The 13,349-nt window shown below is 35.1% G+C and overlaps 1 protein-coding gene across 1 annotated transcript in view; it reads left to right on the forward strand.

The window, feature by feature from the left end:
- The window catches only part of Dsp1 (Dorsal switch protein 1), a 68,617-nt gene that overhangs the window by 43,125 nt on the left and 12,143 nt on the right, over nt 1-13,349 (forward strand). The window contains exon 3 of the mRNA XM_069824198.1: nt 11,665-11,825. Within this exon, the coding sequence (XP_069680299.1) occupies nt 11,665-11,825 (161 nt within the window). The remainder of the gene's footprint in view (nt 1-11,664; nt 11,826-13,349) is intronic.

The following is a 13,349-nucleotide window of genomic DNA, read 5'->3' on the forward strand; positions in this document are numbered from 1 at the left end:
ATTTCTCAACCACCGGGTTCTAAGTATTTTTCACGAATAAATATTTTGTAGTGGAAATATTCTTAGGAGAATAATTTTCGTAATTATGTCGAAAAACGCAGATCCAGATCGTCTCTAACCCCTAAATTCTAAAATATAACTAAATATCAGTGATAGTCACTTATTTTTGGAATGATGGGGAATTTTTTAGACTTAGAAACCTTTCAACATTCGGGAAAGGAAATACCGCTGTTTAGGACCGGTCTTAAAAATTGCAAGGAGGATCCCGATCATGAGGATCCCGGGGGCAAAACATGTGAATTATGAATTCTTTTCTGGACACAGCAGCCCTTTCCCATGAAGAAAACCTTCAGCTTCTTGAATTGTCAGACAACGAACTGGAAAGTACTTTTAAAACGATGAATAATTCGAAATTGTGGATAAGAATGAAAAATGAATATCCAAATTTACATGATAGATTTCTTCTTTCTTTTTCCACCACACATCTTTGTGAAACTACATTTTCTACCTTGACTGCTTAAAACGAAACAGAGGAACTGCCTTCAACTTTCTGACTGTAGACTAAAGTGCTGCGTTTTTAAATTCATAATACTGTATTAATTAGTGTTGGGACTAGTGTTTAGAATAATTGAAAAATTCATACAGTTTATAGAGGGACATAATTTTATTTTTACTGGCTATACCTTTGGATTAACGGTTGAGAACCGGAAACACCGTTTGGTACCCCCTTCCACGACTGGGGTTCGATGATACTGCCGTAAATACAAACAAATCACTTTACTATATGGGGGGGGGGGAAGAAAAGTAGTTCATCCATTTACGTAAACTAGGAAATATCGCGATTTTGAGTTTGATAATTTTAAGTTTTTGTTTAATCAAAATACAGTACTGTATTAACAGTAAATGTTTTTGTTCACGAACTGAGCTATCCATTCTGACGTATTCATTATGCTGTGTACATTATACTGTCTACAGCACATTAGCATACAATAGAGAGAATGAGGTTAAATTGAAAAATAATCATAATATTATATTTAAACACATTTTTGAAAATGGTGGCCGTTCATTTCGATACAGGCTTCAGTTCTTTTGTGTATATTATCGCACTATTGACTATTGTACCTAATTCCAATTACCAGTTTCGTCCTTCGTACTAGTAACTCATGTTGAAATAATTCTGTACCTACTCTATAAAAGAGTACCTTACGTACTGTAAATTCAATCTTCACTTCTGCTTGATCCGAAAAGATAAAATTTCTCAGACATGCTATCTACTGTCTGTCCAAGCGGTTTTGTCGCAGGGTTGTAGAAAAGGGGGACAATCACGTGACAGTTAATTACTTAACGAGGTCCTTTTATTTAAGTTATTTTAAACAGTTGTATAATATTACGTAGCCGTCCAATTCCTAACAGAAATTAATGTTTTCAGGAAAGAGCTAAGACAGCCCAGCCACTAGCCTTTACAGAGGGGCGAGCAGAAGCGGGTGGGGAAAACCGAGATGTCACGTAGGCAAACGGACGACAGTACCTGTGCGAAAATATTGGAAGCTCTTTCGTCACTGGAAAACGCGAACATATTTCTGGAACATTCTATACTCACTAACTCAGTACTGTTTACTATAACCGTAAGACAACTTTGACTGCATACGCGGCCTTGGTTCTGTGTGGAGGATGGTTGGAAGTTTACTAGTAGCGAGTGTGGGAGTGAAGTATATTAGAAAATTCAGGTACAATAAAAATTGAGATAAAATAACTGTGTCCCTGTACATAAAATTACATACAGTGTATATAAAGCATTTGGCGTATGTATGTGTGATAGGTGTTTCTCGGACATGTTGATACTTTTCTACTACTTCCCTGCTCAGCTGACTTCTGTGATGAATAATTATTACAGTGCATAATCATTCTTCCCATTACCATTTCTTTCCAAACCATTATTAAAATCAATTTAATAATGCAATGATCATTGTTATAAATTAAAAAATGATAGGTGGATGAGGATATTTCAATTAAAATTGGCATAAATTAATTAAATGATGATGGCTTGAGAAAACTACATGCTACAAAATGTCATTAATCCAATGATTGATAATTAAGCTATTTGTCAACATGTCACAACGTTTTTATAGCGTACTAATATTAAGCTATTTTTCAACATGTCACAACGTTTTTATAGCGTACTAATATTCTTTGTCTTAAGGTTACGCCATACTGAATTATTAATATTTATGTTAGTTAAATGTATGAACTTTTGAAACAATGGAAAGATATTTAGGAGTAAATTTGTTGGGACCGGGCCCTCGTTTTATACAAAAAAGAATTTACCGGGCCGCGATTTCTCAGAGGTTGAGAACCACTGCAGTAGGAAATGGTGTCGTGGTGAAGATCGATCTAATACGCGTTAATAAATATGATTGTGAATTATAGAAAATAGTGGAATGATGGCAAAGAAAACGACATTGCCTCGAGAAACGTGTCGCACACGAATACTCCGGCATAGGCGCCGATTCCAGAGATTCCGTTGGCTGTTTTGGGGGGGGGGGTTTACTCGTACATGGTTATGATGAATAAGTGAGCAGTGTAGTTAGCGTAATTAGCAATTGATATGTAGCTGACAGTGCTCCGTTTCTATATTTGATGTCCTAACGGCCTAACCTATATCCCATGTCACGCAAAGGCCTTGATGCCACGCCTCCTGTTTCAAAATTGTTTATTCTATACATGGCAAATGTAATTCACGTAATGTCACCTTTCCACTTAGGCAACTCGGGTTCGAATTCCAGAGGTTCCAAGTGGAATTTGTGGTGGACAAAGGCTGTATTTGGTGGTTGGATCTACAGCAAAGATCTGGTACTGAATTTCAAAGCTTGCGTGAGCTCGGTATTCGTTCAGGAAGTTGTGGAGAGATGAAAAATCCATTTCATCTTTTTATATGCATCTGTACTGTTAAGACTTTTGGCTACGGACTGGAAGGTCCGGGGTTCGATCCCAGGTGGTGACAGGATTTTTTCTCGTTGCCAAACTTTCAGAACGGCCCCGAGGCTCACTCAGCCTCCTATAAAATTGAGTACCGGGTCTTTCCCGGGGGTAAAAGGCGGTCAGAGCGTGGTGCCGACCACACCACCTCATTCTAGTGCCGAGGTCATGGAAAGCATGGGGCTCTACTTCCATGCCCCCCAAGTGCCTTCATGGCACGTTACGGGGATTCCTTTACCTTTTTTTTTACTGTTAAGACTTTAGTATAAAATTACCGGTAAAGCTTAATCGGTTATAGTTTCTTCGATGCCGAAATATGTACAATTTTCAACTTAAAAGGTAAGGACCTATTGACCTATTCTATCTGAACTACAGTCAACTCCGGATATAGTGAACCTCTGCGGACCAGCATATTTCGTTCACTATATCCGAGGTTCACTAAAACCGAAGTGTATGTTTTCATACTACTGACGTTGCTATACATACAGTATTAATGCCCATTTGGGACAGACCACATTCAATATCAGTACTAATGTTCGCTGTATCTTCCAACTTAAACACTTTACGCTTCGACATCCTGATGTTCACAGTTTGAAACTTGAATCTAATCTGGTCATGTAGGTAGTAGGCACTGGCCGATTTCGCATCTCTTCCCACTAGAGGTACGCTACTGTGTACTTGGCTTTGGAATTTCCCCGGGTTCACTTTTACAAAGATGGGGGAGGAAGGGTTTAGGACCATTATACTGTAATCCTCCTTGTATTTACCCTTTGGTCATCACTTTGCTCCCTTTTAGAAAAGAGAACACTTTCTCTTCCTATTTTTCTAATAACCTCTTTTAAAGGAGTCAGAACTAATCCTTCCTTTATCCCTCACTGCTTACACTATTCTCTGTAACATGTTTCAAGCTGTCCAGGAAGCTGAACAAATCCTTTATCTTTCAATGCACTTAAGGAGTTGAAGATTTGAGGTTTTGTTCTGAACATATTCTTGGAAGTTTATAGGAGAAAGGGTTTCCTAAATTACCATTTTGGCCATTTTAAAATTACATTTTCTTGGGGAAGTTATAATTTTAGGTTCACTATAAGCTAAGTGAAGGTTCACTATAAACGGAAATATTAAAGTACTTTTTAATGTATGCGGGTCGGGACCAACGATTTAGGTTCGCTATAGCCGAATGTTCACTATATCCAGAGGGGACTGTATTTTGACCCATTTTAAACTAACACAGAACATTCAGAATGACTCCTCTGTTATATAGTCAGTATGGTGAAAGGTCACTGCTTAAGACAACAGAACGAACACAAAACAAAAGGCAACTATCCAATTTCCTGCAAGAGAAGCAAACCTAAATTGTACTCAGAACGAAACATGCGCGCACGTATTCCTATTTGACAGATATAACCCAATGTATATTAGCTCTATTACTATCTAAGTATGTTGTCTGGTTCAAGCGTTAATGCCACTATTACGGAATCCCCTAGAACAGGTGCTATTAAACCGCAAGGGGCAGACTGCCCATTACCGAACTGTCACTGAACTCCTTAACTCCCCCTTAGTCCATCCCTCCACTCCCACACTCCTGTCACCCTGTTGTCGCGTCGGGACAAAAGCTCGTCTCTCCTTTGAGTAACCTTATTCGAGTACAGTAAAGTGGCATTGTGGGAGGAAATGTCAACATTGAATTGTGGGAAGAAAAAAGGCTTGTTGGATGAACCTAAATGTAAACATCAGAACTGTGGATAAGTTCTATGTAATTGGCAGGATGTAAAGTAGGACGTGTGGAAAGGTAACATAACATAATTTCAAAAACAGTCTATATGCAACATGTAAAATAGTTTGAAGAGGACAGATATATGGAAAACTTGGGTTACAGACCCAGAGGTAATATATATATATATATATATATATATATATATATATGAGGACGGTTATGTAGAAGCTAGATTGAAATTGATAGGCTGCAATGCGCAAATGAACATTAACTAATTAATAATAGTTATTCATAGAAAATCAAAATTCCATATTCGTAAATGACTAGAGCGCGTCGGAGCCAAAACATACAAGTATACGAATTGAAGGTGTTAAAATATTAAAACCAATAAAGAATACCCATAGTCAAGAATTCGTACTATCTAGATAAAAATTTGTATCTATAATGGCTAAAAATAAAATAAAGTGTGTTATATTGGACACAGTGAATGAGAGTAAAGGATATGGAGACTAGACTTGAATAATTGGGGATCGTGTAACAACAGGACAAATTAGTGTAACATTATTCAAGTACCAAACACCTTTATGGTTTTAGTAGTAGTAGCAGTAGAACGTACACGAAATGGAAATATAAAAATTGAAAATTCATTCTTTGAAGAGATGGATAAATTCAAATATTTTGGAGCATCAGTAACAAATGAGTCCACTGCAAGAATGATGGATGTCACTTTTTTGTCAAAAATGAACCAAGACTGTCAATGTATAGCTTAAGATATATAGAATGTACATAGAGAGTTACATGGCATTGACACTGATAGTCATTGTCCAGTAATGATCGGAAAATCACAGTTAAGCTTTGAGCGCTAAGCATTTCAAACTTTCAATCGTTTCTCCTGCAAAATGTATTCCAAATGACATCCATCATTCTTGCAGTGGACTCTTCAAATATAAATGACACTCGAGGGGAAATTAAACGCAGAATAAATATGGGAAATGCCTGCTATTATTGGATTGAGAAGCTTTTGTCATCCAGTCTGCTCTCAAAAAACCTGAAAGTTAGAATTTATAAAACAGTTAATTACCGGTTCTGTGTGGTTGTGAAACTTGGACTCTGAGTAACAGAGATTAAGAATTTGAGCATAAGGTTCTTAGGAAAATATTTGGGGCTAAGAGGGATGAAGTTACAGGCGAATAGAGAGAGTTACACAACGGTAGAGTATTAGTTAGGAGGCTGCAGGGAAAAAGACCTTTGGGGAGGCCGAGACGTAGGTGGGAGGATAATGTTAAAATGGATTTGAGGGAAGTGAGATATTAATCTTGCTCAGGATATGGACCGATGGCGGGCTTATGTGAGGGCGGCAATGAACCTCAGAGTTCTCTAAAAGTCATAAGTAAGCAGTAGTAATAGCTGCCTGGTTCAACTCCTATCCAAGGATATGGATTTTTTTAAGGCCTTCGTGTTCATAAATGTGACTTCGGAAGGGAAATAAACCGGGATGAAGTTCACTGGTTACTAATCATTCGTGTGAGAATTGAACAATAAATCCGTATGTTGCCAAGTGCGCACTGATTTTTTTTTCATTTCCCATCTTAACTAATATAATTCTATTTTTAACTCAGAACGTGCTTTGTAGAGTCGAATTGTGGATGATGAGTATATATTCCAGGTTGATGCCGTCATTTAATATTCCTGAATTCGAATCTGTCAAGAAGAAATTCTCTCTTTGAAATAACTTGTTCAATGTATCTGATTCCTCGTGTCACTAACACAACGATTTCAACACCAAGCCGTCCATACGACACCTGGCATCCGCCTAAGTCAACACGGATATTACATTGACGACAGGAAAATTTACGTCTTAAGACAGAGTTAGAATCCACGACCTAGCTACTAAACAACGTTACGGCTCCACGTTTTGGTCGTACGCGATGACTGGTGCATTTTTTATGTACCTATCAGAACAAAAAATATTTAATGTGCTCAAAGACTCAACATGTTTTTAGTAAAACTAACTATCAAAATTGTTTCAAGTGGTTTGTTATAATCACTGGATTAATCATTAGGCTAATTTTTTAATTGTTATTTTCCTTGTTTTAAATACAGTGTAAGCATTGTAGATACTTTTAGTCACTGATGACTACATAGGGGTAAAATGAGAAGCTAAGTACGAATTTTAAGTTATAATTCGAATTAGATTTGTTTCTTGTTATTCGTTTTAGAGTTAGATTGGATATTTTTAAACGTCATTTACGATGTTAGAAGTTTCTTCGGAAGAACAAATAGGTTGTACTACATCGTTATGTATATAAGGCACACTGAGGATAAATGAAATGAAAATAATTAGGGGATTGTTACAAAATTCAGGCCTATCACTGTATACTTCTTGTCTAATACAACACTCGAACCAGCGACTCTGTAACATTATTTTAATTACATTGAAAACATTTATTTCTCTTTGAATGAATGACATTAAAATCAATTACAGTATTCCACTCTGAATGGTATAGCACAACGAAAACGTGCAGAGAGAGATTTTCATGGCGTAAACCCTATTTCGTACAGTTAAAATGTCTTTGTCGCAATAACTAACTCGCCACATCAATAAATAAAATGAATAACACTGAAACTCTAAATAGAGTACAAATACTTAATGGATTACGATTTTTTTAGGTTCCATCAGGTTCTCATATTTTATTTTCGTAAACTTCAAACGTAAATGAAAATTCGAATTTTGAAGGTTATATATAAAGTATCCGAACTCAACGCCGGCCTTAGATGTGATTTGTTTATTACATGAAGAGAAAATAATGTTGCAATGCTGCAGAAAAAAAAAAAAAAAATAAAAAAAATTGTTTTGGCATGCTGTTAGTGTGCAGCAATGTCTCCAAAATTATTGAACGGATTTTGTTCATATTCAATATGTATATGAGGATTGAACCAGGAATATTACACATGAAATATAGTTTTTATGAACAATTAACTAGTCTATATTTGTTAAAGCAGCAGAAAATGGTGATTTACTCGAAATAGGTTCTTAATTAAGGTAGTGTTCTGGTATTTATCGACACAAACTAAAGAAAGAATAGTCGGCATATCATCTGCATTCCATTCAATTATCTCTTTAAATGCCTACATATGAATTACTTCGGAAAACATTTACAATATAAACACAGTTGACAGACTGCTTAAAAATATCATCGTCTATGACGAGCAGATAATCTTTTGTCTCTACGTCTTCTGGAATCTTACTATGGACAAGCAATTCTGTCTGATCTTTTTGATACTTTCCCCTAGTAGCCTACACCTTTATATGGAAGTTGCATATGAGGGAACATAGCCTGTTTTTTTTTCTCTCTCTCTCTTTGTAGTCACAATGAAATGCATGCGTCATTGTTCAGCACCACTGGATGCATTGGGGAGGGGGTTTCATTCAGGGTGGGAGGAAGACATTTAATTGAAGTCGGGGTCTGAAACAATGCTCGACATACAACACTCACGAAACGTTTATCGTTCAATTGAATGTTTAAACAATGTTTATGGTGCATACGCATATGAACTGAAGCAAATAAGCTGTGAATTATACACTTCCGGAAAATAACACCATGCGCTGTAGAGTAATTTGAATTGATTGGATGGCAGTTTACAGAAAGAAATCAGTCTATAAAATTTGAAAAATTGAACCCCTGTCATTTTTTCTACAATTTCGTAGTGATTTTATAACGTATTTGATATTTAAACTGTAAAGTTAATTTTCATTTAATTAAATCGGAGTGTAACTTACTCCCATTACAACGAAACATGATTAATTGATGTCTTTTAACAGTATACTGAATAAAGTACCCTGGCAGCTTTACACATGCTTTTATGGAAAAATAATTTCAGTAGCAAACATTCAAATACATAAATAATAACAATAATAATACCTATAAAACTTCATTTATTTCACAAACACTACTAACTAATGTAATCCACATTATTTCCAAAATAAATCTGTAATGGGGGGGGGGGAGAAATTAACATGAAATCTATAAAAATATTAAAATTTATCAATTTCTACCAATTTTCTCAGTAACAGACACTTACGGGAATTAAAAGTGCCAGTTATCCTCCTTCTTACCATGGGATTTATATTTTAAATATACTTCGAAGAATAAGTGATGAAAGAATCGCTAAGGTCTATATCTGTATTCAAATTCTTCAGTGAAAGGAAATGCGTCTAATTCCGTATGTCTTATTTACTTATTTATTTATCATATAATTTTACCCATAATTCTGAATCTGTTTATCTTTTGGAGTGTTCTCTCTTCAGTTCTCTCATATGTGATAATTTGCGCAAGTTACTAAAGGATTTAGGACTAACTCTAGATTTTTTTCTGTGTACTGTCTAACCAATGATAACATTCCCATGAACTGCTAAGTCCTTTTGTATAGTAATTCACAAGTTTTATTTTATTACAATCTAAATATGTCAGTCTTAATGTTAACATTGCTCTTAGGTAATGAATTTAACTCCCTAACTCTCCGTGAAATTACTTACAGAAAAAACCATTAAAATTTACATTAAAAAACAATTAAGTCTACATAATTTAATTTTACCTTTAGCAAATAGTAATTTAAAGGGTTTTTCAGAACTTAATCGGTGCTTCCAGTACGTTTCGTCCACTACTTTACATCCACGGTAATTTTTCGTTCAATACCTTACAATGTCCACGAAATGTATTATGTTTTATTTAATGACGCTCGCAACTGCCGAGGTTATATCAGTGTCGCCAGTGTACAGGAATTATGTCCTGCAGGAGTTCTTTTACATGCCAGTAAATCTACTGACATGAGCCTTTCGCATTTAAGCGCACTTAAATGCCATCGACCTGGGTCGGGATCGAACCCGCAACCTCGGGCACAGAAGGCCAGCGCTATACAGACTGCACCACCCAGGTCGACACGAAAATTCTATGATCAGTTTTCGTCCAGTACTATACTCGTATTTCAACTATTTTACGTATACTATCATTTTTCATTCTGTATTGCACTACTTCAAGTAGTGAACATAAAATCTACCTTTCAGTCCAAGCAGAATAAAGATACTCTTATCAACTGTGTTACTGTTTGTTCCTGTATCCATCGTATTACGACCTCCGTACAAATTTTTAGTAGACGTAAAATCTTTTTCAGCATGGCACAAGTTACTACTTCGAGAGAAAAAAATATTTGGTGTATATTAATTACTGTTACCATTTTCCTTAATTCAACAAAGACTTCAACAAGCTGTATTGGGGATGTAAAATGCGAGAGATTTGTAATGCTAGATATTCAAAGACAACAGCTTCGACAGTACTTGCGCGCAATAAGCTCCAAGCTTAAATTATAAACGAAAGGTAATGAATAATTGAGGGCCGTTTTTGCAAAACTTGCTAACTGCAAAATTTGCAAAATTGAGATTTTGATGGATTCGTTAACATAAGGCAGGCCTCTACATGATGTTCAAAGCGTCTTAGTGAAATTGGGCTATTTCTCTTCATTGTAGTGTGTCAAAGTGTCATCGTTTTTTCAAAACTTGCTTTCTGCTATAAGTGGGACATACAGCAAAACTTGCTTACTATAGTGTTTTCTCTCTCCTGTAAAATTTAGTTTTTTCAGTTAGCAAGTTTTGCAAAAACAGTCCTCAATTGATGACGAAAATTAAGATCCCAATTCAGAGTGAAGACTTTAATTCGAAAATCTGTAAAAGAAAATGACATGCTCTAGTCTTTTATCATAACTCCAAAATAACATGAGGTATGATTGAAATGGACCAAACGCACTTACGGACAAACTTGGGTTAAGGCTATGGATCGGTGAAAATAACGAAAAAAAAACTATTAAAAAATGGAAATTTTCTATATCAGCGGATATTTTGGCCCTATGAGAATTTAAAGTCCCCCCCCCCCCAGGGCGAATTTTGAAGGGACCAGATCAATATTATGTATCATATACATGCTGTACTTTGACATTTGTTTTCTCGATTTTCCAATTTTCAACATTTTGTAACATTCAAAAAGCTCTAATGCATGCAGTTTTTCTCCAATTTCAGTGAAATTTTGCACAGACGTCCACAAAAGCATTTGAAGTAAACTGACACATGCGTTTTCTTCTGCTATTGAAAGTATTCATATCACCAAATTAAATATAAATTTAAAGAAATATTATGTAAACATTGAAAATTGGGACAATTAATCCAGTATTAAAAAACAACAAAAATTAATTATAAGTAAATTAATTGGAATATCAAAGTGAAAATTTGTGTATTGCATATCCACATTATAAGAAATATGTGGTAAAAGTTTCAGACTAATTGGTGTAAAATTGTAGAAGTTAGAAATTTTACCGATTCATATCCTTAAGACGAAACATTGTGCTGGATGGAACTGTGAACGAAATGTCCAATAGAACCATAAGTACTGTCTGTGGGTCTAATGTTTTCAATAATAAAAGTGTTCTAAAAGAAATGTTGTTGGCTATCAGCCACACATGCAAACGCATAGTTGAAAAAAAAATACAGTAAATAAGAAATAAGGTTGTGATTGACACTGCATGGGCCAACTCACATGTGTGTAGGCTCGACATTATCTTGCCCAATAACGATTCATGACCATCTTACGTCACCCCTGGGTCGTGAATTGCGATTGGGAAGGTGACGCCGAGTCTTCACACTTGTGAATTGGTTCATGCAGTGTCAATCACAACTGCATTTTTCACTTGCTGTAAAAGTTTTTGAGATATTAGAACAATTTTTATGAACTCTGTATTATTCCCACACTTAATGTGAATTGTTCAGTCATTTGCAATTAGCAATCAGATTGTGCTCAAAGTGTGTTTTTGTGGTAATGCAGATAATTACTGTACATCAGTCTTAAACTGAATATTTACTGTTTGGTATAGATGTGAAAATTTTAAATTAAAAATGAGTAATATATGGTAATCCTGTTTTGTTTCAGACCATGCTGGACAAGGAAAAGAAACGTTTTCATGAAATGGCCGAGAAGGACAAGAAGCGTTATGACACAGAAATGGAGGGATACACACCACCAAAGGGTGAAAAGACACGTGGCAAGAAGAGGAAACATGTCAAGGACCCCAATGCACCCAAAAGATCATTGTGAGTGAATTTTCCGCTCTAATATTGCATAACCTTGATTTCACAAAGGCAGTTGCGGGAAAGAGAAATAACAGTCTGCTTGTGCTGCTCCCTGAAACTATGCATACATCATTGCCACATGTCACACGCATGTAATGCTGAAGGATCAAATATATGGAAATGTTCATGTATATTTTTATAGGAAGAAAATTTTCACGTTTTATTTGGAAGAAAGTAATTTTTCGTGCAAATTCTTAATATAATCTGATTCTTGTTGAAAATATCGTGATTATGAAGTAATTTTGTGAGTTTCTATGAATTTCGCGGACATATTTCACTCAATTTTGGACTCTCATTAAGGAATTTACATATTTCATACATAAAATTAAGTTTTCAACACATTTTTCATATATTAATACAAAAAAATTACATCCCTACCTATTAACACAGGCATTAACCCATTTCATAAGGTTGCTGATTGTGTTCTGTGCCTGTATCTTAGCATAACTGGTAACCAGACGTGCTTTCAGTTTGTATCTGAGCACAACTAGCAGTTCCTTTAAAAGAATTTGGAATATTCATGGGATTTTGATATGAATTTATTTCCAAATGTGCTTTCAATTCCAAATTACACACAGATACAAGTCACGGCTTGACATTGGAAGGGTGATTTCAAATTTTATTGAACGTTTTTCCAGTATGTAACAGTTTCTTTCTGTTCTCTTCCCTGAAGTAGATCTTTTATTTTTAATTACAGTCCAGTATATATCATGTTCATGTTTGGAGTGTGATACCGATAAATTTCTTGCGAAATATTCTTTTTGTTCCATTGACTCATTTTTTACATGAGGATCGTACATAAGTAATAGTTTTTCTAAGGCAAATGCCACTGTAGGCATGATTATTCTGGAGAACTTATTATATAACTGTCTAAAATGTATTTTTACAAACAGCCAGCAATATGCTGTGACTCCCTTTTCATGATAGTCTCATCACGTTCATGTGTAGTGTAGGATTAGTTGTCTTAAGATGCTAAAGATCAAACTCTTGACAAGTGTGAAATACAAGAAATGAGAATATTCCTTCTGAACAGTTACGAAGAAAATCTATCAATATTCGTTAGTATAGGTAGTATAGTGAAAGTATTTTGAGGTATAAGAGGAAATAATCCTATATCCGATGGTAAAAATTGTTTTGGCATGCAATTTGGTCTTCTGTAGTCATTTCTCTTATCTTCATAGATATTCGTGTTTTGTATCTGAATTGGTTTATTTGTGAAATATGTTTTTAGGATGCAGAAATATTCGCTCGAAAAATGATAGTGGGCGCAAATGCCAGAAAATGTAAAAATTTGTTTAAAATTCTACACCTGTCAAATAGAATTAGTTCCAAATAATGTATTTATGTACTGCCATAATTATAAATATGTATACAGTATTTCAGAGAAATAATGTTTGTGTTAGAATATTCTAAATGTAAAAAAGATTGAAAACTTCTGTAAAGATTTAGAGCTTGAAAGGTGAACAAGAGCTATAAATTTACAAG

Source organism: Periplaneta americana, chromosome 4 (genome assembly GCF_040183065.1).
Source record: "Periplaneta americana isolate PAMFEO1 chromosome 4, P.americana_PAMFEO1_priV1, whole genome shotgun sequence".
Taxonomy (NCBI): Eukaryota; Metazoa; Arthropoda; class Insecta; order Blattodea; family Blattidae; genus Periplaneta; species Periplaneta americana.